Raw genomic sequence first — 23094 nt, 5'->3', positions numbered from 1 at the left:
ACTCAACCGTGTGCTTACACAGAACCCAACATTTTCATCTTGAAAATCTTGCATTTCTTAAAGCTCACCTGCCTCTGCTTTGGCAGCACTACTGAACCTTGGAGCAGGAGAGGAGGAACCGTACCTCATTTCTTCTGTGCTGCAGGTTTAATTTCATACGGAGCCAGTGGCAATGCTCTGTCTTACAGAACTGCCTAATCCTGACACCTCACTGCCTTAAGCCAAAAAATCTCATTTGTTTTTGTTGGTATTTTGGTTTTTTTTTTTAATAAAGAAAAACTTTTCTAAAAAGTCTAGTCAAAAAACAGCTCAGGTGCTCTCTGGTTCTTGAAAGCTAAGCTCAAAAACAGATGTTAATTTTCAAAGCATTTACTGAACTAATAACACTGCTGGCAAGAAATATTTTCTGGCATAGCACCAATCAGGGCAGAGGATGAAAGTTAAAACCCACATTGCCCTTCACACTTTTTCTATTTGTTATCAACTCTTGCCTGTTCTTGGCAGCTTTATTTCAGAACCCTGTTTCTCCCCTCCTCCTCTTGTTCTCTCATCCCTCTCCCTCCTTCCCTTCCCCTCTCCTGCCCCAAACAAGGTCAAAGGACAAGAAATTCACTTACATAAAAATCCTACTATTCCATCTTATTCTGCCATGTTTTAACTCACCTACTACCTCCGCACTTGTTAACCCAAAACAAAGATTATATGTAAAATCAGGAAAAGAAAAAAAAAAAAAACAAATCGAAGGTTGCTGTTATTGCAGCAAAAAAGGGAAAGTAATTTCTACTAAAAATTCCTCAAAAACTCAACAATTCCCAGCATCTATTTATGTTTCAGGATTTTTAACAGAAATAAAGACACCTTCCATTTTCAGATCTCCAGCTTTCTAATTAGAACTCATCTTTAAGCATCCTGCTCCCTCTTTGCAAAAAGAAATCTCAATGCCATATGAAGTCAATTAAAGGAAATTTGAGGGCTGAGGCGGATGCAGGATGACCAGATGTCCCTATTTTTCCAACCACGCTGTTTTCCTATGTCTTAAGATTGAATAATCTATTTTTCATCCCCTTCTTAGAAGCTGCTCCTGCCTCTTTTGCCATCAGAGCAGTGCTGAGAAACCCATCCCACTGGCAGGCTTTCCATTTGCCACTGACATGGGCTCCGCTCAGCCCATGGCGGCAGCACAGGGGCAGGAATGACTGCACGCCTTTTGGGCAGCACAGCCCACAACTAGAAGGGGAGACGCCAATTCCAACATGAGTATTGCTGAATTTTTGGTGCCAAGACCAGCACTGATCTCCAGGGAGGAGCCAAGAGACAGCTGTCCTTAATGGAATGAACGTTTATGGAGAAGATAAAGTAGATAAAAACTGTATTGACCCAATATTTACCAAAATATTGGCTGGTCCCACCCTTGTTAAGTAGTGCTTACACCATTGCATCGTCTTTCCTTGAGTCATGACATGATGTAGTCTGAGGGTGGTGAGGTAACATAGACACAAACACCCTGGCTATGTTTGGGCACCCGATCGGAGGACATTCAGCTTCTATACCGCTCAAGCACGAGCTTCAGGCTTCCTGGAAAGGCAGCACTTCGACACAAGCAGAACTCCACACCTCGTTTAAGTGCTGTCCCCGGCAGGCATGCCTCCTAAGCACCACTCGCTGCCAGATGATGATCTGTTGCTTTCACCTAGCCAGCCTGCTGCAGACAGTTCACAGACTCGCAGAACAAGGCAAACAAGCCTTGCTCAGAGGGAGGCTAGGCCCTGTCGTTACAAGCGCTGCTCTGAAGGAGCTCTGCTTGCTTTTGGCAATGCAACCTTGGAATCCAAACTCTGAAAAATGATGAGCTTACTGGATTTTTTTAGCTTATTGCTGTTCAGTTGGCTAACAACTACCTCTGCTTTGCCCGCCTCCTCCTGATGGGTCACTACTCACTGTACAGTTGAGGGAAACTGAGGCACAATGTAGGGAAGATTAATGTGTAGACTAATTTGGGGTGCTCATCTTTCAACAGTCCTGGCTGTAGCTCCTTCTCTCAGAGCCCTTGGGCTCCTTCATTTTTCACTGACTTCAAGCTGGACCTCACGTACCTCAGTTTGGCTGGGATGCAACAACATGGTCACAGAAACACAAGGAAGGAACTAAGCTGTGGCACAACTCTTGTTCTCTTCCTAAAATGCACAAAGATGTCGAGGTACCTTGAACAATTTGCGACTTCAATCCTGGCCCCTTCACAGCCACGACCTCCGCAGCGAGGACGAGGGCTGTCACATGAACGTGACCTACACATACAGGAGCCTGTGCTGTCCCCATCCGAATGCTCACAAAGTTGCCATGGGGACCAAGGCCCCAGTCTTCCATTTGTTGTCAGGTTTTTCACCTAATTTCGAAAGAAAAAAGGTCATTAATAGCAAGCTTACATTTCTGAAGACAGCCTCACAATAGAAATGCCAAACAAAGCTGCCGGCAGGATTAGGATGCAGCTTAGATGGGAGCTGTCTGTGCTTGCAAGGATGATTCAAAACAGAGGTTTGTTTTCAGACAATGCTGCATCAATATTTACCCTCCAAATTCCACCCCGCATACCTAACGTGTGCACACAGGCACCCGAGCCGACCCAGCCAGCACCACATCAGGCGCAAGCATCCATCTGCCACGCCACAAAACCACCGCGCTCCCTCGTCCCACACTGCACAGCTTCAGACTTTCAAGCAACACAACGGCCAGTGCCGATTGTCCCCATTTTATTATGTTCCTGCCTCCGCAGTGCTTGGGACTGCTCCTGCAGAATATTTTCTGAGTTAGTGTTCGCATAACCATAGTGACCAGCTGAGACCGGGGCCTCCCTGAGTTTGGCCGTGTCAAACACGCAGTAAGAACTGGCTCCTTTTCTAAACAGAGCCATAGCATAAATGACTAAGCTGGGTGAAGGATAGAAAGTGAAGGAGACGGTGGTGACTAGAATTAATGCTGATGATCACATAATGGGCTAAAGAGCAGGAATTCATCTCAAGGCAATTTATAGACCAGACCACACTGCTATCTGTTTCCTCAGCCCTTTGCTTCATGCCTGTACAGTCCCAAACAGGCTGGGGCTTGAGCTTCCTGTGTGCTGTAATGAAGAAGTAAAAATACGGCAGTTCTAGCAGAGAAAAAGCATGAGAAACAGAACTTTTTCAGCCCAGGACTGGTGAAGACCTTGCAGAAGGTAGGGTGTCTGAGCTTGCTCTCCTGCACCTTGTTTTAAGCAGTGCTGCTAGGTGAGCCCTAAGCCAAGGGCAAGGGGACCAAGCTGCTAGGTCCCTCACAACAAGGCTGACCTGAGAAGATAAGTGCTGCTTGCTCCTCCCAGGATCACTCCCTTTCCACCGCTGCCGCTGGCACCAGCTGCAACAGCAAAATCCAGCAACTCCAGGACCATGTCTGGGAGGCTGCCCTGAACACCCCTGCCCTGCCTTCCCCTCTGCTCCTGACTTCAGAAACACAAGGCAAAGACATCCAAGCTGGCCCTGCCTAGGCACAGCTATTTCCTTGCTACAGCACAGCACCATGATGTGCTGTCCCCTGGCAGCAACCTCTGTCCTCCCCACCCCATGTCCCAAAGCGCAGGGTCCTGCAGGTGGGGCAGCATCAACAGCAGCTGCCTGCAAGTGGCTGGTGTCACCCATGGGGTGGTGGGATGCTCAGCAGCTTTGGTAAAACTGCTGGCAAAGGCAATTCTGGATTTGGCCTTGGTGTCGCACACAACCAAGGGTGAAAAAAGAAAGAGGCTGGGGCTCTGGTGAACAGACCTGGCCCCAAATCTGAGCCAGCCACCGCTGAGAAACCCCACTGCGCCATGCTTCACAGAGCTCTGCGGTCAGCAGAATCAGTCCCCTGGGCCACCCCAGGGGGAAAATAATTTCTCCTGCTCTACAGACAAGGAAACCGAGGCATGGAGAGGCTGCAAGCCTGCTCAGGAGCCATGCAGGGAGTCAACCACAGCCATAGGAGTAGTACTTTCAAACACTCCTCTGAAACACGCTGCTCTGTGCTTATTCTCCAAGTCTGGCACTATGTTAAACACTCACAATGCACCTCTGGTGGGCTGTCATCTTCCCCTCTCACCCATCTACAGCAGCATCAAAAATATGCAGCAGTGGCATGGAAGTAATTTAGATCGGTTACTGCACTCGTCAGCCCGTAGTTTGGGGGGTTTCAAGCATCTGTTGCAAACCTTTGTTTGCAGTAGATTATCATGTTGCTGTAAAAATTTGCTCTGGGCTGCAGGTTATAAGGCAAGATGCCCAGAGAAGAGAACACTGAGTTTCGTTGTTGTTGATTTTGTTGTTTTAAACATGCATGCAGTGAAAAATCAAAACAGTTGGGTTGCTAAAAGTCTGGGGGAAAAAAATCAAAAGAACTACTTTGAGATATCTAATACTAGATTTTTATCTCCTTTTTCCTCCTGCCTTACAAAAGTCATAATCCAAGTATTGGATCATTTCTATTCATTTTTGAGCCAGAAAGCCTTGCTGATTCCAGCAGGGAGTTCTGTTCAGAAATCAATGGTATGATATGGCCCGTGGCTTCAATTAGAAAAAAAAAAGCTGACAAATAATTATTGGCTCATAAGTGATACTGGGAAGCAACCCAAAAATTAAACAAATAAGCAGCCATAACTGAAATGCTGAGATTTATAAACACGTCACGTTGTGAATGTGGGAAGTTTTTATACTTAAGAAATTACATATGGATTATTATTCCATCTTTAAGTTCATAAAAATATCTTCACAAGAGCAAACTTGGGAAGTGGGATAAAACCCCATATGCATTGATCTTTTTCAGGAATATCTTTATGAGGCAAATCCTTTGTAGTCAACACAGTGCCCATCAGACAGCGAGGACATCTTTAAAAACATCTGTGATCAAATGCCCTTCTCTCACCTGACCATATTACCAGTTCCAGAGTTCTCATATTTTGTAACCTGCCCCACTCCCACCAAAGGCATCACCTTTTCATTTCTTCCTTGTACCATCTAAAGGCTCAAGTGCAGGATCTAAACATTCAGACTGACCATTCCTACCCCTCGCTGCCAGGTTATTTGCAATGTTTTTTCTGATATTACAGATAAGACTAGAAGCATTCCTTGTTCTTTCGATTCATCTGTGCTTCCTCTTAGGATTTAGATGTCAACTGCTTATAACTTTGCCAAACTTCAGTTATTTCAGCTGGAAGTTGCCATGCTGGCTGTCTGATAGAAGCTGAAAATTCTTGCAAAGTTTCAGTCAAAATATTTCAAACATTTCTAAAAGCAAATCTAGGGAAAAAGTAGCAACCTTTTTCTTGAAACAAGCTGGTGTTCAGTGCAAGGAACTGAACTTTACATCATTGTAACATCTTTTTGCAATTTCCATGAAAAGTGATTCAGATCTGTCTAGGGTATAAAATTCTTGGGAGGTGGGGAGGATACTGCAGCTTACCAGTATCTGAAGGGGGCCTACAGGAAAGATGGAGAGGGACAGTTTATCAGGGAGTGTAGTGACAGGACAAGGTGTAATGGGTTTAAGCTGAAGGAGGGTCGATTTAGATTAGATGTTAGAAAGAAATTCTTTACTGTTAGAGTGGTGAGGCACTGGAACAGGTTGCCCAGAGAGGTTGTGGAGGCCCCATCCCTGGAAGTGTTTAAGACCAGGTTGGATGAGGCTTTGGGCAACGTGGTCTAGTGGAGGGTGTCCCTGCCCGCAGCAGGGGGGTTGGAACTAGATGATCTTTGAGGTCCCTTCCAACCCAAACCATTCTAAAATTTGCAGTTTTCATAGATTTTGATCTTGGCACCTGCAGTCCTCTCTGTGTACTGGGCACGCCCCAGCGTGGGTCGGAGCAGGATTATCCCAGACACTGCAGCTCTGAGTGGCTGAGCCCACATGAATTGAGAGCAAAGTACAAGTCCACTAGACACCCCAAAAAAGGAGTGGGGAGACTGGCACTGCTTGGCAAGAAAATGGGGTAGCATGGAGCAGATGCCAGATGACTGAGATAGGGGGTTGCAGGACTGGGATGAAAACCTGTGAGGAAGAACATCATTTGGCTTGGGATAAGGAGGACTGTACACTTCATTGGGAATACTCAGTTCCTGATTTGCCAACCACCATCAACAGTGACCCCATGAGCTTGGCTAAAAGAGTTTGTTAGCCAAATCTAAAGTTCCTTTCCTGCTGGTGGCTCATGTTGGCATCAGTAAGATATTATAAAGTAGGATGTGGGTTTTTTCCAGTTTTTCTGAGACCAAAAAGCACCCCACTCCCTTCTCCCAGTGTAAGAAGAAACAGCATGCAGTCATATATTCAAGACTCCCTGTTACGACACACTCACGTAGAAGGGAAAGAAGAGCAGCATGTGCAATTTGTGTCCTATCATTTCTTAACATTAAAATGCTTGACATTGCAACCATAGCAACAAACCTTTAGAAGGTTCTGGGGGTTACCTGCTAATAACATACATTAACCATTGCCCAAGGTACTATGTTAACACTATGATTAACCCTCTATCTAAGGTCCCTTAATATTAAAGCTGGACAGTGGGAATCTGTGGTACAATGTGGTGCTGTACAAAAATGTTCAGACTAGCTCTGAACAAGCATGTTTGCACAAGAGCAGCAGTCAAGTTGTGTTAGTGTTGTGGTTGACTCATACAAATCCCTGGCCCCCGTAGGATATAATTCAATAATATGCCAGTTCTGGCTTCAAAAGTTGCTGCATGCCAGTCTCTCAGCTGTGCCAGGACATCTGTTTGTGGGCTAGGCTGCAGAAGAACTCACTGACATTATCTGCGTTAGGAAAGGTTTGTTTGGGAGGGGTGCTTTTAATCTACGCCATGTCACACTTGAGAGTGATCTCACATACAGCTGTACCAGCACAGCTGAGCGCCTGGTGCTCAGCCCAGGAAAGTGAAGTGAGAAAAGTCAGGACTTCTTAAAACAGTAACTCATCCAGCTAAACTCCTAGACAGGCCTTTTTCAACAGTGAATTTGACACTGGGTCACTGCATTCCCCTACCTTTGCAGTGGTCATTTGTACATGCTGCCTGCCTCTGTTGACCACAACCTTTATCCTGCACTGAACACAAGGAAATACTTGGATATTGCTGATGTAGGTGCTTAAATGAGCCATCCCGCTCCATGCCAGAGGTGAATTCATTCCAGTGAGGGGCAATGGAGAAAGAAAAAGAAAGCACTTGCATATGGATTTTAAACAGCTTGGCAGCCCATCAGTCAAAAAGCACAAGGCTGATGTATGCACCAGAATGAAAGCACCAAAACAGAAAATCATCTACAATGGAAATGCTGAAACAAATGTAAAACTAGCACCCCAAGAACAGCCAAAGCTCCTCAATATTCTGCGCTGGATTTTTATGACCTTGAAACAATGATCTGGAGTAGCCTGTTCCCTAGTGTGCACCACAGCAGACATGTTCAAACTAGAGGATTAACACCTCACGCACCTATCAACAGACACAGGCATTAAGCAGGACGAGATAACAGCATGGGCAATCAAGAAGCATTGCATCCCAGTTCAACACAGGAGGGTTATAAACACACAAGCCTCTGAATCCAGCAGTGAAAAACTTAAGCCTGCCAAGCTCAGGATGGATTGAAGTAATGACTAATATTTCCCGGGAAAATATCTGAGAAGTAAGGAAGATAAGGGGAATAAACATCCCAGCACCTCCAGACAGAAATAGCATACTGAAGATATAACTCATCCAGTCCTCTCTCTCTATCTACTGGATTTAGCAGTATTAACATGCTAATTGACATTAGATAATAATGATGGACATTAATGAGAATTTCTCCTCCCCTCCCACACTACAATTTATTTAATAAGACTGGTTTTCCTCCCCAACCACCTCACAGGTACAGTTCAAGCAGCAGGAATTGAATTTGGCCAGACGGCTTCTGGGGATCACAGCCAGAACTGGATATTGTCATCAGAGGAAGGTGGGTGGGTGGAAGGGAGCTGGAGAGCCAACTCAAACTGATTCAAGCAGAGACACTTTTTTTTTTTAACTGCTGCATCTGATGGAGACCAGGGCAAGGAAAGAAGACGATCTCCTTGAAATATTATGTAGATTTGGTCTCTGGTCTGCTAAAGTGAGGTTAGAAACCAATACCCTCGTTCTCTTCATCCCTCTCTTGGTTACACTCTCTCCTTCCCTTGTGTTCTTTAGTATATACTGTATCTGTTTATTCCCTCTGCAGGCCACCCATGCATGCCCTGTTTCACTGCTGCTCCCTGGAAGCCTCTTCCTGCCAGTGCAACACTTCTTCCCCAGCATTGTCTCCTAGGCCCAGCTCAGGGATCCAAGAGGAAAATGAACTGGATGCTGCCCGAGGATGCTGTACATCAGCTATTCCGATTTGTCCGACCTGCAGGGAAGCCAAGGAAATGGTGCAGACAGTGGAGCAGCACTGAGAAAGCTCAAGTTTCATCTGGGGCTTACATGGTTCTCAGCAGTACCCCAACAGCATGATCCAATCTTCTGCACTCAAGGTATGGGTGGGCACGAGGAGGTCTGAACGCTTGCTTTGGGATCCCCCTTTTGGAGCAAACAAATACATTTGGGGTCTCTGTGCTCTAAACAAGAGGCTGTGCACAGATATTAGAAGCGTGCGCCACTGAGCTCTCCATGCTGTCCTAACAGCCAGTCCTCATCAGGCTGCCACACACTCACTTTCCCTCTCCCTTCTACACATACGCACATACTCACACACCAGTATATACAAAATATTTCCACTCCTTCCACTTACTGGGCACTCAGTAATATTTTGAGTCCAGAGGCTCATGTTGGAGCTATCCTCAATGGTGGTGCATCGCTTCTGCTTGTTATCCCAGCCGCAATAGGGGTCTCTGGCTCCTAGGCATTCCCTGCATGTGCAAAGAGAAAAGATTAAAGCTCTTTAAGACTGTCTAGCTCTAAAGACATGTATTCAAGTATAGTGCTTCTATATGACAGCTGTCAACTGCACCGAGGCTCAGCAGAAGAAACAATTTCTTCTAAGCAGAGGTTTACCTGCTTGGAAAGGGAGAACAGTTGAATAGAAGGGTGATAGGACACAAAGCAAATATCACTCATAGAAGCTGTAGATTAAAAATCAGTTCACTCCTCTCCAAGGCCTAGGGAAAGAAAATGACTTTACAAATTTTAGTCAAAGAACACTTGTCATTGAGATATCTTTGTGCCCCCATGTAATCACTCAGCAGGCCAAATCTCACACAAAGCAACCTCTGTGAGTATGTTTTCTGACACTGTGTCCATCCAAAGGGGTTAGACAAGCAGAATTAGCCAATGGACCAGTAATAAAGGCTTTCTATTAGTCTTGGCCTTTACTGGAACAATGGTTTCATTTATAATCCCAACATCAAGATGTCAGTTTGGAAAAGTCACAGCAGAACATTATTTCTAAGCTTTTGGCTGCTTTGAACACTGCCGTATTCATTTTCCTCCTGAATTCATATTTACAGGCTAAGTGTGTGTTCCCAACATGTGAGCTCCTAAAGAAAAATAACCACAGTTTCTACTGCCACTAAACAGAGAAGGTCAGTCACAGAATTAGTCTGTACTGATAAAATTCAGCTGCATTGGTTGTTCCCATGAGTTGCTTTCAAATTGTTAATTTTCATTAAGAAAACATAACAGTACAAACCACATCATGCATGTATTAGTGAAAGACAAAGAAGAGAGGACTAAACCTAAAAAGATTCACAACGTTATTTTTTATTCCAATGATCAATTCTCTTCTATCACAGAAAAGGCTGATAAGATCTTTCCAAAAGTCCCAAATGATTTGAAAACTGCCAATTAGACAGCAGCAAGGGACCAGGGGGAAAAATTCAGTTCAAGAAGCTAAACAGTAGAGTAATAAAATTTATTCTAAGGGTAGGTATCAGTATGATAAATGAAACATCAAAAAAAAAATAAAAAATCAAATGCAACGAGATGTGAACTGTTCCCTCCCAGAAATCTTTGAAATCCTATTAGCCTGTAATCAGCCGCAAATGAAAAAGCAAGTCCCTTAAGCCCTGCTGAAAATACTCTATCAGTCTGTACTGACTCCACAGCGATTTGCCCCAAAGCAAACCCTAGATTGTTTTGCTGTCTGGTACCCATTGCTTCATACATATATATACACACATATACACACACACATATTTTCTCTGCTAAAGATTTCACACACAGAGTTGTAAGAAACACAACTTTATCTTTCATGCTTTAGGAAGGTAGTTACAATGACTGTCTCTACTACATTTTTCCTTCAGCTGCCTCAGCACACCCAAGGAAAAGGCGAAGATGATTTTGTCCCAGTCCCAGGCAACAGAACATCAAATATTTGCCTAGAAAAGACTCGGGATCCTCAGTCCAAGGACACAGAAGGGACACGTGCTGCTTTGCTCATTATTCTGGCTAAGGACCCCCATCCTGCTGTTTTGGCAACTCACACCACCCTCACCCGTGAAGTGGGGCTGCCGCCATGTCCAGAGCTGCCTTTGCCATCCAGCAGCCCCTCCGCAAGGGCAGCACCCGGTTAATTGCTGAGCAGACACCGGGGCATCTGCCCACCCTCTCCCTAACTCGGCCTTTCAGGAGGAAACCGGCGGTTTCTAGACAGAAGAATAAGAATGAGAGAAGCAATGGGGGGCAGGTGGGGAGAGGGGAAGAAAAAAACCCCTGCTTTTAGTTAGAGAGCCTTGTGGTCAGGCTTTCAGACCCTGACACCACGTACATGCTATTGTTTCCAACTGCATGAAGCCATTTTGCTGGGCACCCAGCGAGCTGGGAGAGGTCATTGTAATTCATAACAGGGAAGGCTGTTGTGAGCATCACCCTATTATGATACACATTTTCTCTGAATTTAATTTATAGGAAAACATGTGCTGCATAAATTCAGGAAATAATCTCCATATGTTCTGTGCTGCAGCCCTCAGCCACTCTGCAGGCTGCAATATATCCCGGTTAGGCACTGACCACTTTGCTGGCACTATCATAATGTATGTCATGTAGCTAATGTGCTGCTCTTGGCTGAGAGCGGCGAGCTACAGATCCCTAACAGTGCACTCAATGAATCACAGCCTGCGGTCCCCTGCCGCCGCCACTGACCCCCAGCTGACGGGCCATCAGTAACGGAGCTGCAGAGACGCCAGAAGGCCACAATGCTGGGCCCTGGCAAAAGCCCGGTGCAGTGCTTGTTGGCAGGGAGCTACGGCCATCCCGCGTCTCGCCGTCCCTGCGCTCTGCATCCTGGGTGTATGAATTCCTACCCAGCCTGGGCTCCGCTGGGTTGTCAAAACACGCACTCTGTAATTTAACAACCATCAAAGCCCGGGACTTCTCCCTGTCTGACGGCAGGCCCTCAAAACCATTTGAAATCTAAAAACAAAATAGCTATGCTGCCTGCCTCCCTTCAGAATGTGGAACCCACTCATCTGCCTCATCTCTGGTGAGAAACCTATTTTATCAGCTGACAGCGATACACTTAAGGGTGAGGAGGAATGTATTTACTTACACACAATTTGCTCCATTTTTTTTCCTTTTGTAAGCAGGAAAAGCATTACAATGCGCATTACTGCAAGAAAACAACATTTCTGGCAAATACTTTAAGTGAAGATTTCAAAATCCACCCTAATTTATATCCTTACAATATCTTTAGAATATATATCCCTATTTATGTCATTAAAAGATAAAACCAAACCAGCAAATACACACCAAAAGACAAATATACGTATGCATACATGCACGCACAGATCAAAATGCTTCAGAAATATGCTGTCATTCTCAGTAGATCAGGCACCACAGTGTGGAAAATGTAAAGATATCACAGCATTTCTCTGTGTTCAGAACACAAAATAAATTTAAATGTTTACGTGTAAATACCATTTTGTATCATGACACCGCCAAAAAGTCTCACACAGGCTGAGGGACCCGAAGTCTTGCAGGGCAGTATGTAAATACTGTGAAATAAGATACAAAGGAGTTTACATGCTATAATGAAATTCTGATGTTTCAAAGGCAATGGGACTTCTGCCACTGCTTCAGAGAGGCCAGATTTCATACCATACATACCCGGAACACCACACGGGTCTCCTCAGTGGCAGGCTGGGAATGCCTCAAGGAACTAGCAACACACTGTCGTCTCCCATCATAATTCACACAGGCACAGGGAACCCATTATCCCAGAAGACTACTCAAGCATGGCAGGTTAACACCGGCTATATTAATGCTAATGACTCAGTCAATGAAATTCCACAAAGCAGGATGCTTGTGGAAATAAGATGGTGATGTTACCACATGGTTCTGTGCCACCAGTTCCCCTCTGGCCATCTACTAACTGTAGTGCATTCAGTGAGGACTCGGGAGAATACCTCTTGACGGATATCTAAGAGGTTGGATTTATTATGACAAGGCATTACTATCAATAGCGATTCACTGTAATTCATTGCCTCGCAATAAATGTCTTATCTGAGGCATAAAGGCATACACTGAAAACGCTCAATTGAAAAACAATTCCATTTGTATCTCCTATTCAAGGTATTTTTTTCTCCAGTTCCTTATTCTCACTTACCAAGGACATTTGCATGAAAATAAGATCTTACTCATAAGAGATCACCTGCTGCCTGCTGTTTGGGAGCTGTAAGCCTCCCTGTTGTGGGCTGTTGCAATCATTTCTACAGCAGTGATCTGGGATAACACAAAGGATTAAGACTCTGCAAGTGGGGCACTATCCACAGCCCACTGAAGTGGATGGAAACTCTTACCTACGACTCAAAAGAGCTTTTATGGAGCCTTTGAAGCCTGGAGGTGCTGAGCCTTCACTAATAGCATGTGCTGGAAAAAAGGCTTCTGCTTCCAAGATGCTGGTCCTGCCCAAGATCTCTTTTTTTTTTGTAATAGCCTGAATGACGTCTTCTTTCAGAATCTTCATTAAAGCTTAAACGTCTATAGTTCAAAAGTTTCTCATTCCCACTTTAATTTGCTCTGGGTCTAGATAACTTCATCTTTTGGTCATTTTTTCCCTGAGAGTTAAAAAGCTTTAGACTGTGTAATAAATGGATCATCAAATCAATTGAACCAGACCCAAGAGATTAGGCTTTGACAGACCAAAGGAAAGAAAGAATTACTAGAGCTTCTTCCCATTCTTACTACCAGACAGAAGACACACAAATGTGCCATTTTGTACCAAAAGACACAAAACTGTCATCCAGAGCATTCACACCGAAGGACCCTGCTTCTCTCATCTGCCAGGACATGCTTGCTTTCCCAGTTTTTGTTCCTTCTCTTTTCATTTACCTCTTTCTCACTCCTTTGTGATGACTAAAAGCAAACAGGAATGGAACGACAGGACACGATGATCTGCAGAGGGAGGGCTCTAGACCCAAAGACTGAGAAGCTCCCTTCCCAAACTGCATTTGCTCACAAAACCCTGCCACAGTGCTGGGAGAGGGTTCTGCATTTTTGCTGATGAGTTTGGAACCTACAGTGAACATCATGTTCGCCAGGGCAATACGATAACTGTCATAGCACCTAGTCCTTTAAATTCCCTTGGGCAGCACCACTTAGCTCTTTAGAGGCCCAGAGATAGCAGCGCTATCAGCTGGTGCGGTGCAAACATTTATAAGCCCGATCCTGCAAGTCACTGAGCAACCTACGCTCATCTGTGCTCAGCATCTCAGGAGCATGGGCAGCACAGGAGTTCACCTTGCTCTTTTCGGGGGAACAAGACCTCAGAATTTCCCACTGGTTTCTTGCACTCTGTGAGCAGTTAACTCCAAGGAAACAGCCCCTTGCGAGCAATAAGGGAGTTAAGCTGTGTCTGTTAGTTGAAAGCATGAGGCTGTGTTTGGCAGACAGGCATTTCCTGACAAGGTTAGCTTACTGTCCCATTGCTATCAACCTGCAGAGGGGATGAACTAAACAAATAATCATATTAGCTTCCAGCCAACCAAATCATAATTACTGACAACCTCAATAGTCCGTGCAAGGAAGAGAGGACGTCTGTCTTCCCTAAAGCCAGATGGCATGAAAAGAGAAGAATAAGAATCAAAAGGTTGTTCGTGGCTTAAGAAAATAAGATTAGAAAGGGAAAAAAAGCACCAGACCTTCAAACAATCCCTCTAATTTTGATACCTTTAAAAATTCAAACTGCAGAGATGAGTTAGTGATCTATACAAATCCATTATCTTTCCCCACTGAGAAGAGAAGCCAAGTGGAACTGAGCTGCTTTAGTCAGACACTGGTCAAGCAGCAGCTTCATTTCTCAGCTGGTGAATACAACACATTCCGTGCCAGATGCTACTGCCCTTTCCTCAAGACGAGTAGCCACGTACTTCATAAGCAATTAATGGAGCTATTTGTGGAGCAGGGCACTACTTGGGAAAAGTATACTACAGCTCACAGGTACCACCACGGTAAGGGCTACAGTTGATGCTAATCTGGACAGACAAGGTTTGGTATTTTGGCATTGGCAGGGAAGCTGAAGTGTGTGTGTTGTGTGCGTGTGTAATTTATCACCCACACATGCTTAGCATCAGTGATTGCTGCTCTGCACGTGATTTGTTTTGAATGCATAAATTAAAGCCATGGTGTAAAATGACCTCTAAAACTGAAGTCCATTTATGAGCCAAACACATGTAACTTATTTGAAAGAAGCAGTGTACAGACAGAGGATTTTCAGAGGCAGTTTCACCTCATTTTCCTTTCCACATCAGGGACCTCGGCTCGCTACTTTCCACCTTCTCCCCTACCATTTTCAGTATCACTTTAATCGATTGTGGTTTATAGATTATGGCCTCACACAATCTACACAACAAACTATTCCATTTCTTACTTTCTGACATCCCATTCCATCATCTTTTAGCAACAGTGACTTCTTTATTGGATAGGTGTTTATTTTTATTTTTAAAGCTGTGAAATAAAGCAACATTCCATTTATTCAAATATGAAGATTAATGCCATCCCGAGAAAAATTCTGATTAAATCTGGATTTATGTTTACATCAGTAAAGCAGGTTATTAAAAAAAATGATTAAGTGTTCCTCCACAAACACTATTAGAAACTCTTGTCACTGTGCCAAACAAAACTGACCTCTAATAAAAACAGAAGTACAGAGGGCCTCTGACTACCACTGATGGGATCAGTCATCCACAAGAAAACTCGGATACTATTAAAGTCCTAATGAAAGGAATAGCCAGAAGGAATTCCTGAATGTGGGGCATGTTTGTCTGGATTGTGAAGCACAACCATTTCCTAGCCTCTGCAGGCTTTTGAGCCTTAAGAAAACATGCCCCCCAGGGCTGCAATATGGAAGGAGGCAGAGGGGACTAGACATCCTTTTGGAAAGGCGGCTTGGGCGACTCAGTGCACTCAAGTGTTATTCCCTGTCTCTGCCCTGTGTCAGTCAGTGTCTGGAGGCGGCTGTCAGATTCAGATGTGCTCTGCTCCTGCATTTCTGCTCTGTGGTTGCAGATCTGAGACTTCTGTGTGAACGTGGCAAATTCCTGTAGTCTGGTGGCATAGGCGGAAAAAGGGTGGTTTAGGCAAGAGCAAATCTACTGCAAGGGACACAGGCAGGTGCTTTACGCAGCCTCTACAAGATGGTGATGATTTAAGAACACAAATTGTGCTACAATGGGAACTTAGGAAGGGAAAGAAAAGTGCAAAGGCAGAAAACTTAGAAAGAAATGTAAGTGATGTTAAAGAAACCTGAAAACAGTCTACAATCGTCACCCAGGCTGCACAAAGTAATCCATATTCAAGCAGCTCCTTTGTGAAAGCTGGATTTTGTTAAGCTCTGGGTAATTATTTTCTGCTCAACGAGATGTAAATTCTACTAGACAGAGCCTTTGTAGATTAATGTATGTTGGAAAAGGCAAATAAATATTAGACCACCTACTACACCCTGAGGATCTAACACCTCTTGTCCAACACAGGGCTATTTTAACATTGCATAAGGAGCAAAATGGTCCTTCCAACATATTCTCCATTGCTTTTTCCCATGTAGTTATAACATCAAACAATGTCCATTCCACTTTTTAACAAGAGACAACATCACTTAAGTAAATGGATATTTTTGAAATCCAGCCCTACTCCTTTGCAGACTGGAGTGTTCCCATAGATCTACAGTACTTAGGTATTTTGACATGTAAAAGACATCAGGTAGTACAATATTATGTTTTTCTACAACCCATACATATTTTATGTACTTATATGTACTTAAATTTTAAACTTAAACCAACAATAAGAAATTTGCTCTGCCTCCAGATACTTCCTCCTCCCCAAACAGGTAAAACAGAACATGTCCTAATAAAAAGTTAATGATGCATCTGTAGCAATATATTCATTCAGTATTAATATTGGACACATTTGTGTTTTACACTGCAAATGCTGCCTGGAAGCTTGAGAGATGAAGCAAACCAGCCATGGCAGCAGTAAGGCTGTAGACTCTTTGCATCAGGAGCCATGTCGCTGAACATGACCATTGCCTAGAATACAAATCTTATGACATAATAGTAGCAAATTGCAAGAATTGACAGATGCAATGGATATCTGCCCTGGGGCTTGCTAGTAGCTTTAGTTATTAATCTTGTTTGTATAACAATAGCATCAATGTCATCCTAACATAACATATTCCAAGAAAACTACCTGCTTTCCTGTCAGTCGCCACTGTGTTGAAACTAATTTCACATAGCCCACCTAGCAGGCATCAGACGGTAATGACTTTTAGACATCATTGATCTGACTTGGCCTAAAGCCAACCTGCTTGAGGTAAAGGGATCCATACGCTAAACCGTTCCCGAACTTGTGAGCTAAGTCGTGTTGGCAGTACACTTTAAAAGTAAGGAGCAAACGAAAGCCCTTGGCACGTTCAACCTCCTCGCTTTTTCCTCCCTCCTAGAAATCCAAAGCCCCCCAAAACAAATTGGCAAGCTAGTCATGATAGCAAGGAGACAAAAGGCAGTGAGCCCTGAAATTAGCTGATTTTGTTTGGCTTTTTCTGAAGTGACCTTCATCTGTTTCAGCAGTTGTATAACCCTGGACTGTGGCTACTGCTAAATTGCCCTTCTGCCCCGGTGCCGTTCACTCAGGGCCATTTACATAGTTCGGACCTAGAAGTGGGAGCCTAAAAGTGTACAGGCAGCTTAAAATGAATGGAAAACATGTCATTGGTTTGAGCATTTAACAGAAATGGGAAAAGCTGTAATAATTCATCTGGTTCGGAACAGAGCCCCTTTCCACTCTTTCATCCTGTGTCCTCTCTTTTCCAGTGATGCAAACACGAGCAATCTCAGCACAGGTTTATTCCTCAAACTCAGCCTCTTGCTGGTTTCCCTGCTGGCCCCACATTGCATTTCCCTCCTCACTGTTATTTGTGATTCCCTCATACTTAAATGCCATCTACAAAGTATGCTATTTTCTTTCTTCCATGCCATTAAAGATAATGTCAAATAGGATGAAACTGAAAACCAATCTCTCTGGCATCTTGCTGGAAACATGCCCCTGCTCACTACATTGCCGCTTACCCTTGCCTTCTTTTTTTTTCCAATTTCAGACACACATGGCCATGTCCCTTTCCCAGACAGTTCAAGTGAAGCTCTTCAACTGCTATCCTGAAATCCAGGTTTCTTACACCTGTAACATCCCCTCAGATCTTAAAGGTCCACATCCTGCAAATAGTATGGATGTGCTTAACTTTACATATATAAGCAGCTACATTAAAGAAAATGGGAGTAATTGCCTGCTACAGCAGATGCAAATGTGTTTTCAGGATAGAGAAAATGGTATAATTTTGTACTTCTATTTAAAGAACATAGATCCATTTCATCTACCAAACTTCATTCTTTCCAAGAGCTTTAGTGATCATGGTTCTGTTTGATGTCTTCATTCTCTGTCAGTGGGAGTCTCGCTATTTACTTAAATGCAACCAGAATGCCAAACCAGATGTTTAGTGATTTATTCTGATGTATTATTGGATACTGTGGATGACAAAAGATTGGGCTGAGCACTCTCCTTTCTGCCTATGAAGTCTTCAAAGCTTTTCAGCATTATTGATGGTACAATAATTAGCTAATTCCCTTAATTTTGGAGAGGCCATATCAGCCAAAGCAGATGGAAATTGATGATTAAGCTTTATCACAACATTTTTGTAGGCTCTTACCTTTCTTTTTGCCTCTATTTTTAAAAGGATATTCAATGTGCTGGATATTTTTTAACTCTCAGGGAGAAGATTTTCAAAACAAAATCTGGGCCAGATTTTCAACAGAAGGGGCTGGATTTTCAAGGTCTTTGATGAACAATCTGGCCACCAACATTGCCTCAGCGATCTGCTGGTTGCTGGGCTCCACTGAACAACAGTCTCTGCTTTGTTCCCTCCCCTACTTCTTTTAACATTTTCTCTCCCATGCTTTTTACCCAACAATAATTACTTGTTTGTCCTTCAAGGAACTATCGTCATTCTGATGAAGAGGTCAGAGGATTTCCAGCCCATATTCAATTCACTCTTTCCCCTAAACTGGGAAATTTTTAGATCTCTTCCCAGACTGTATTATTCCTCCAATTAAGTTCCCCAACAGTTTCACTCCTGAAATCTGGTAATCCTGTAATTCTGGTTTTGCAATCATAAATTCAAGTGCTTCATTCCTTTGTTACAAAGGATTTTGCACCATATAAGGAGTTTAAAAAAAAAAAAAAGAAAGCAACAATAACCACCAAAGCAATCCTCTATGAGATATCTCAACCCCCTTAAAGCCTAGCATGGATGTGGTACAGGGACCATGCTTGGAGCTCCAGTTTTGCACTCTGGAGAGAGAAAGAGGGCAGAAAACTGCTTCTTTACTGCTGCTGCTGACCCTTTTCTTCCAAAAACTCCCTGGAGCCATTTCAGGAGTTACTCACCTATATGTACTCAGTTGTCTGATCACTGGCCCAGAGCTATTCAGAGGTGAATTGTGTTTCTCAAACAGATCTCAAGTCAGTAAATAAGAGTACTTGTCAGCTGAGTCATTTCTGCTAGCTTTGCATTAAGCAGCATGGCCGGAGGGGATGCACGGCAGAATTTAGGCCAAGTAGGAGGGCAAAAGCTCAGCATCACTCAACAGCAAACTCCCTGCAACCGGGTCAAAAAAGCAGGCAGAGTTCAAATGAGAGCATGTCATAGTTGCACGCAAGAGGATCTGGCTGTCCCCACAGCAGGAAGCAGGAGTATCTCCACTGACATGAGGATGACCTGAGGTGGCACTCACACAGCCGGACGGGATACCCACACGTGACAGGGAGAGGACACGCAAGACAAACTATTCTCAGAACTGCACTGTACATCCCAAAATTGCAACCTGCATCATACGAGCTGCAAGTTTTATGCAGAAAACTGGAGGGAGGAAGATGAAAGAATGAGTATCAACACAAAATGCATTAAAATAAACCACTCAGGACAGAGAAAGCAGAAAAGGTGGGTATTCAAGATACTCTCTGGCTTCATTCCCAAACGTATTTTCTTTTCCTCATCTGAATATGTAATAAAAAAATGGCTACAAAATCACTGCCTCAGGGTGTCTGTCTGCTCAGAGGCCAACAGCCCTGATGCTGCAAAGGGGCAGTACAAGGAGGTTACAAAGTGTTCCCTACAAGCACCAGCTTCATCTTCCTACCTGTTTGACTGCAATTCCCAAAATGAAAGATCTCACCCCACCCTTTGAAAAAATTACTAAGCTACCACTACAGATAGGCCCCACCTGAAAATAATGGTCCAGATCTACAGTCGTCAACCCTCTAAAATTCAGATCCAGGTTCAGACATATTCTAGAGATATGGTAGTGTCAGTGATAAAGCTGCTCTCCAAATATCCTTCCCCAAACCTTGGGGGCAACTTGAGGTAAATATCCAAGCTCATTTGAAAATTGCAGGAAGATTACAATGATTTCAAAGCCATGCACAATCCAGCAGCAAGCACAGCCAAGCTACCACCCACCAAAGCAGCCTTCAAAACGTGCTGCATGTTCAAGGGACTTGAAGGTTTTGCTCACGTTGGACATCTTCCTAACACTCTCCAGTGATACTGGGGAACAGCAGCACTGAAGCACAACAGGAAAACACACGCACAAGGCAAGATCCCTGCAGCCAATTTGAGCCTGTAAATTTGGGCAGCTGACATTACAGATGTCTTCCTGTTGCCCTGTTGCTAAGACTGGCTGTTCTGAAAAGACAGATTGAGACGGGTCACTGGGCACACACAAAACACTGCTCGGACACCTGGAAATACATTGGGTCATTGAACTACATCAAGACATGGGGCTGAGTTACTGGTCACCATTTAAGAGATTAAATTGGTGCCATGTCAATAAACAAACAATAAAGGAGACGGCAGAAATCCTTTTCCCTTTCCATCTCTTCCCTTCGCTGCGGCTTTTTCCTCTGCCCCATTTCTGAGGCTCAGTACCAAGCCCTGAGGTTTTAAAACAGCACAGCAGCAAGGATCACTGGAGGGGATCAATGCTAGGATCAATTTTCTCTCGATACATGATCGCCTGCTCCAGGGAGAAGGGAGAAGGCAGGGTGGAGGCAAGAGCTCTGTGTCAGCAATCACAAACCCACATCAGCCCCCAGGGTGTAAAAGGCTGCAAAATTTCCTGATAACATAAGGCAGAGCCAAAGAAAATAAACAATGTCGTGGTATTCCTGCCCAGGAGGCACAAATTCTCCATCACCTCCAAGCTTTCTGAGCCCCCTTCAAAACGATTACATTATAAAAACTGCTGAAACCAGAGCTTTTCAGGGAGGCCAGTCAAGAAGTCACAGCACAAAAAAGTAAGCGGGGAGTGTTGTAGGGGTGGGAGTCCTTCTTCCCGTAGTGGCAGTGTATTGGCATGTATTAAACATAGACACAACAATAAGCAATAAATCACAGCCCAGGAGAAGTGCCAGGTGGAATGCACTGGAGGAAATTAAAACATCCTTCTCGATACAGTTCAGTATTGAAAGAAATACAAAGGAGGCCGAGTTGACTTATCACCTACATAGCCAGGATGCTAAGAGGAAAAAAGGTTCCAACATTTGCAGTTGAAAAATTTGCACTTGAATAATTTCCTGCCAAAAAAAAAAAAAAAGCTTAGCTTAAAAGTAATAATAATATCACAAACATCCTTTTAAACAAATACATAAATAATGGCCTTCCTTGGCTTTCCTAAGTTTTCTTCTTATTTTTCCCCCTTTTTTCAAATGCACAGTCCTTCCACGAGACTCAGCCATAGGGCAAAGGATCCATTGCAGTGTGCACAAGTACACTAGCTGGCCAGCACCCAAAGTCAGCAAATTCTGACCTCCCACATCAGCAAATGTACGCACCCACCATGCTGTCAGGAGACCCTACCTCGTGTACTTTGGTATTGCCCAGTGGCTGGCTTAAATTGCCTAAGAGTATCATGAAACTAGTCAATGGAGGCAGAGTTTGAGTCTCCATTCCCCAAGGGCAGGATTGCTTCCTTATTTCACTGAAAAAAGCCTCCAGAAAGTTTGTTTTAGAAAAAAAACAGCGTCAGTACACAATCTTCTCAGTAATTTCAGCCAGGACTCAGTGCTGTACAACGCATAAAACTGAGACTGCTTGTGGCCACCAGTCTGCAAGGGAACCTCTTTGGAGCCGGGTTTCTGTTTTGCTGGGATAAGGTTATACTAGCAGGGGACTGCGCTGCAGCCCTCAGGTCCTAAATAGATGGTGTTCCTGTGAGGTACCCCCCTCCGCCCTCCAGCCACTGCTGCTTTTTCCCTGCTTGTCCCTTTTTTAGGCAGTTGAGCAAACCTCCACCATTTGAGTTTTAATGGAAGTGTCATACAAAGTACTTACGCAGGCTGAAACTGGGACACGATCTATAAATTACTGGAAAGCTGAACTCAAGATTAGGAAAAGAAAGAAAAGGAAGAACTCATTTCTGTTGAAACTGGATCATATATATGTATACACACATAAATATTCTCAAACTGAAACTCTCCAGGACAGCCTGAAGAGGACAGCTGTTATGTTCTACCTTTTTTAAATCTCTGCTTTTAAGGGCTGACGACAGGATGGCATTTTCCAGCTTTGGTTCTCTTTCTCTTACTAAACACTTCTGTGTCAGCTCTGCCTGTATAAGCAACTAAACCTTTACACACTAAACACTTCTGTGTCAAACTTACAGTAATGACCAAGTTATACTTTCTGAAAGGCATAATTAAGAGGTTCAGCAAAAATAGAAAGAGCTGGCATTTTTATATTTAGACAGACATGAATTTAGTACAAGCTGATAGATAAACTCTACTTGTTGAAAATAAAATGATGGTGACATTTTCGACATCAGTTTTTTTGGCACCAGAACAAGGACATCTTGCAGTAGGCCATGAAAAAGGGAATCCGTTTAGACGTTGCTAAAAAATTCCTTCCTCTTGTCTGTCTGGCACAGAGATCATCAGATTCAGGCAAAACTCTCATCAAGGAAAGCAAGGCAAAAGCAGGAGAGGAGAAGGAAGAATGTTTTTAAGAGATGTAAATAAGCAATTACCTGCAGCAGACCCCACTACATACTCAGATTATTTTTTCACCTCTTTCACCTGCTTAAATGGGGGGATATAATTTGGACGCAAAAACCTTCTACACACATTTCTGGGTGGAAAACTGCTCTGGAGCCAGGGCTGACAATTAAAAGTCTTTTTTCCTACTCCTTTTACAAGCTACAATCAAGGCGCAGAACCTATCCAGGTGTACGAGGTGTCACACATAGTTGAGATGAGCTATTGGGTTCCAAAAGCAGTAACAAGCTGCCACGCAGCCCAGCCCTGCCTCATCAGACGTTTGAGAGGTGATCACTCGGATAAGCCAGGATAGGCTGGCTGCAACCCAGATTCAGAAACCTGCAGCCATACTGCCAATAAGAACCACCAGCAAAACACATGGAATTAATCAAAGCAACACTGAAATGTCAAGGTTTTTTTTTTTTTAAAAAGAAGTAAATAGTGCAAGTCCTTATGTGGTAAACATACAATTAATTTCTGATGAGGATTAATTAATATTTACTGAAAAAATATTGCTCATT

The 23094-nt window shown here is 43.7% G+C and overlaps 1 protein-coding gene across 7 annotated transcripts in view; it reads right to left on the bottom strand.

Annotated features, from left to right (window-relative positions):
* The window catches only part of SEMA5B (semaphorin 5B), a 279436-nt gene that overhangs the window by 37447 nt on the left and 218895 nt on the right, over positions 1 to 23094 (bottom strand). For all 7 annotated transcript variants that reach the window (XM_054829587.1, XM_054829586.1, XM_054829589.1 and 4 more), the window contains 2 exons: positions 8793 to 8910; positions 2202 to 2383 (listed from right to left, as the gene is read on the bottom strand). In XM_054829587.1, coding sequence (XP_054685562.1) covers positions 2202 to 2383; positions 8793 to 8910 — 300 coding nt within the window. The remainder of the gene's footprint in view (positions 1 to 2201; positions 2384 to 8792; positions 8911 to 23094) is intronic.

This window comes from Grus americana, chromosome 6, assembly GCF_028858705.1.
Source record: "Grus americana isolate bGruAme1 chromosome 6, bGruAme1.mat, whole genome shotgun sequence".
NCBI lineage: Eukaryota > Metazoa > Chordata > Aves > Gruiformes > Gruidae > Grus > Grus americana.
The sequence above is the reverse complement of the archived record's forward strand: the minus strand, read 5'-3'. Positions and strand labels throughout refer to the sequence as shown.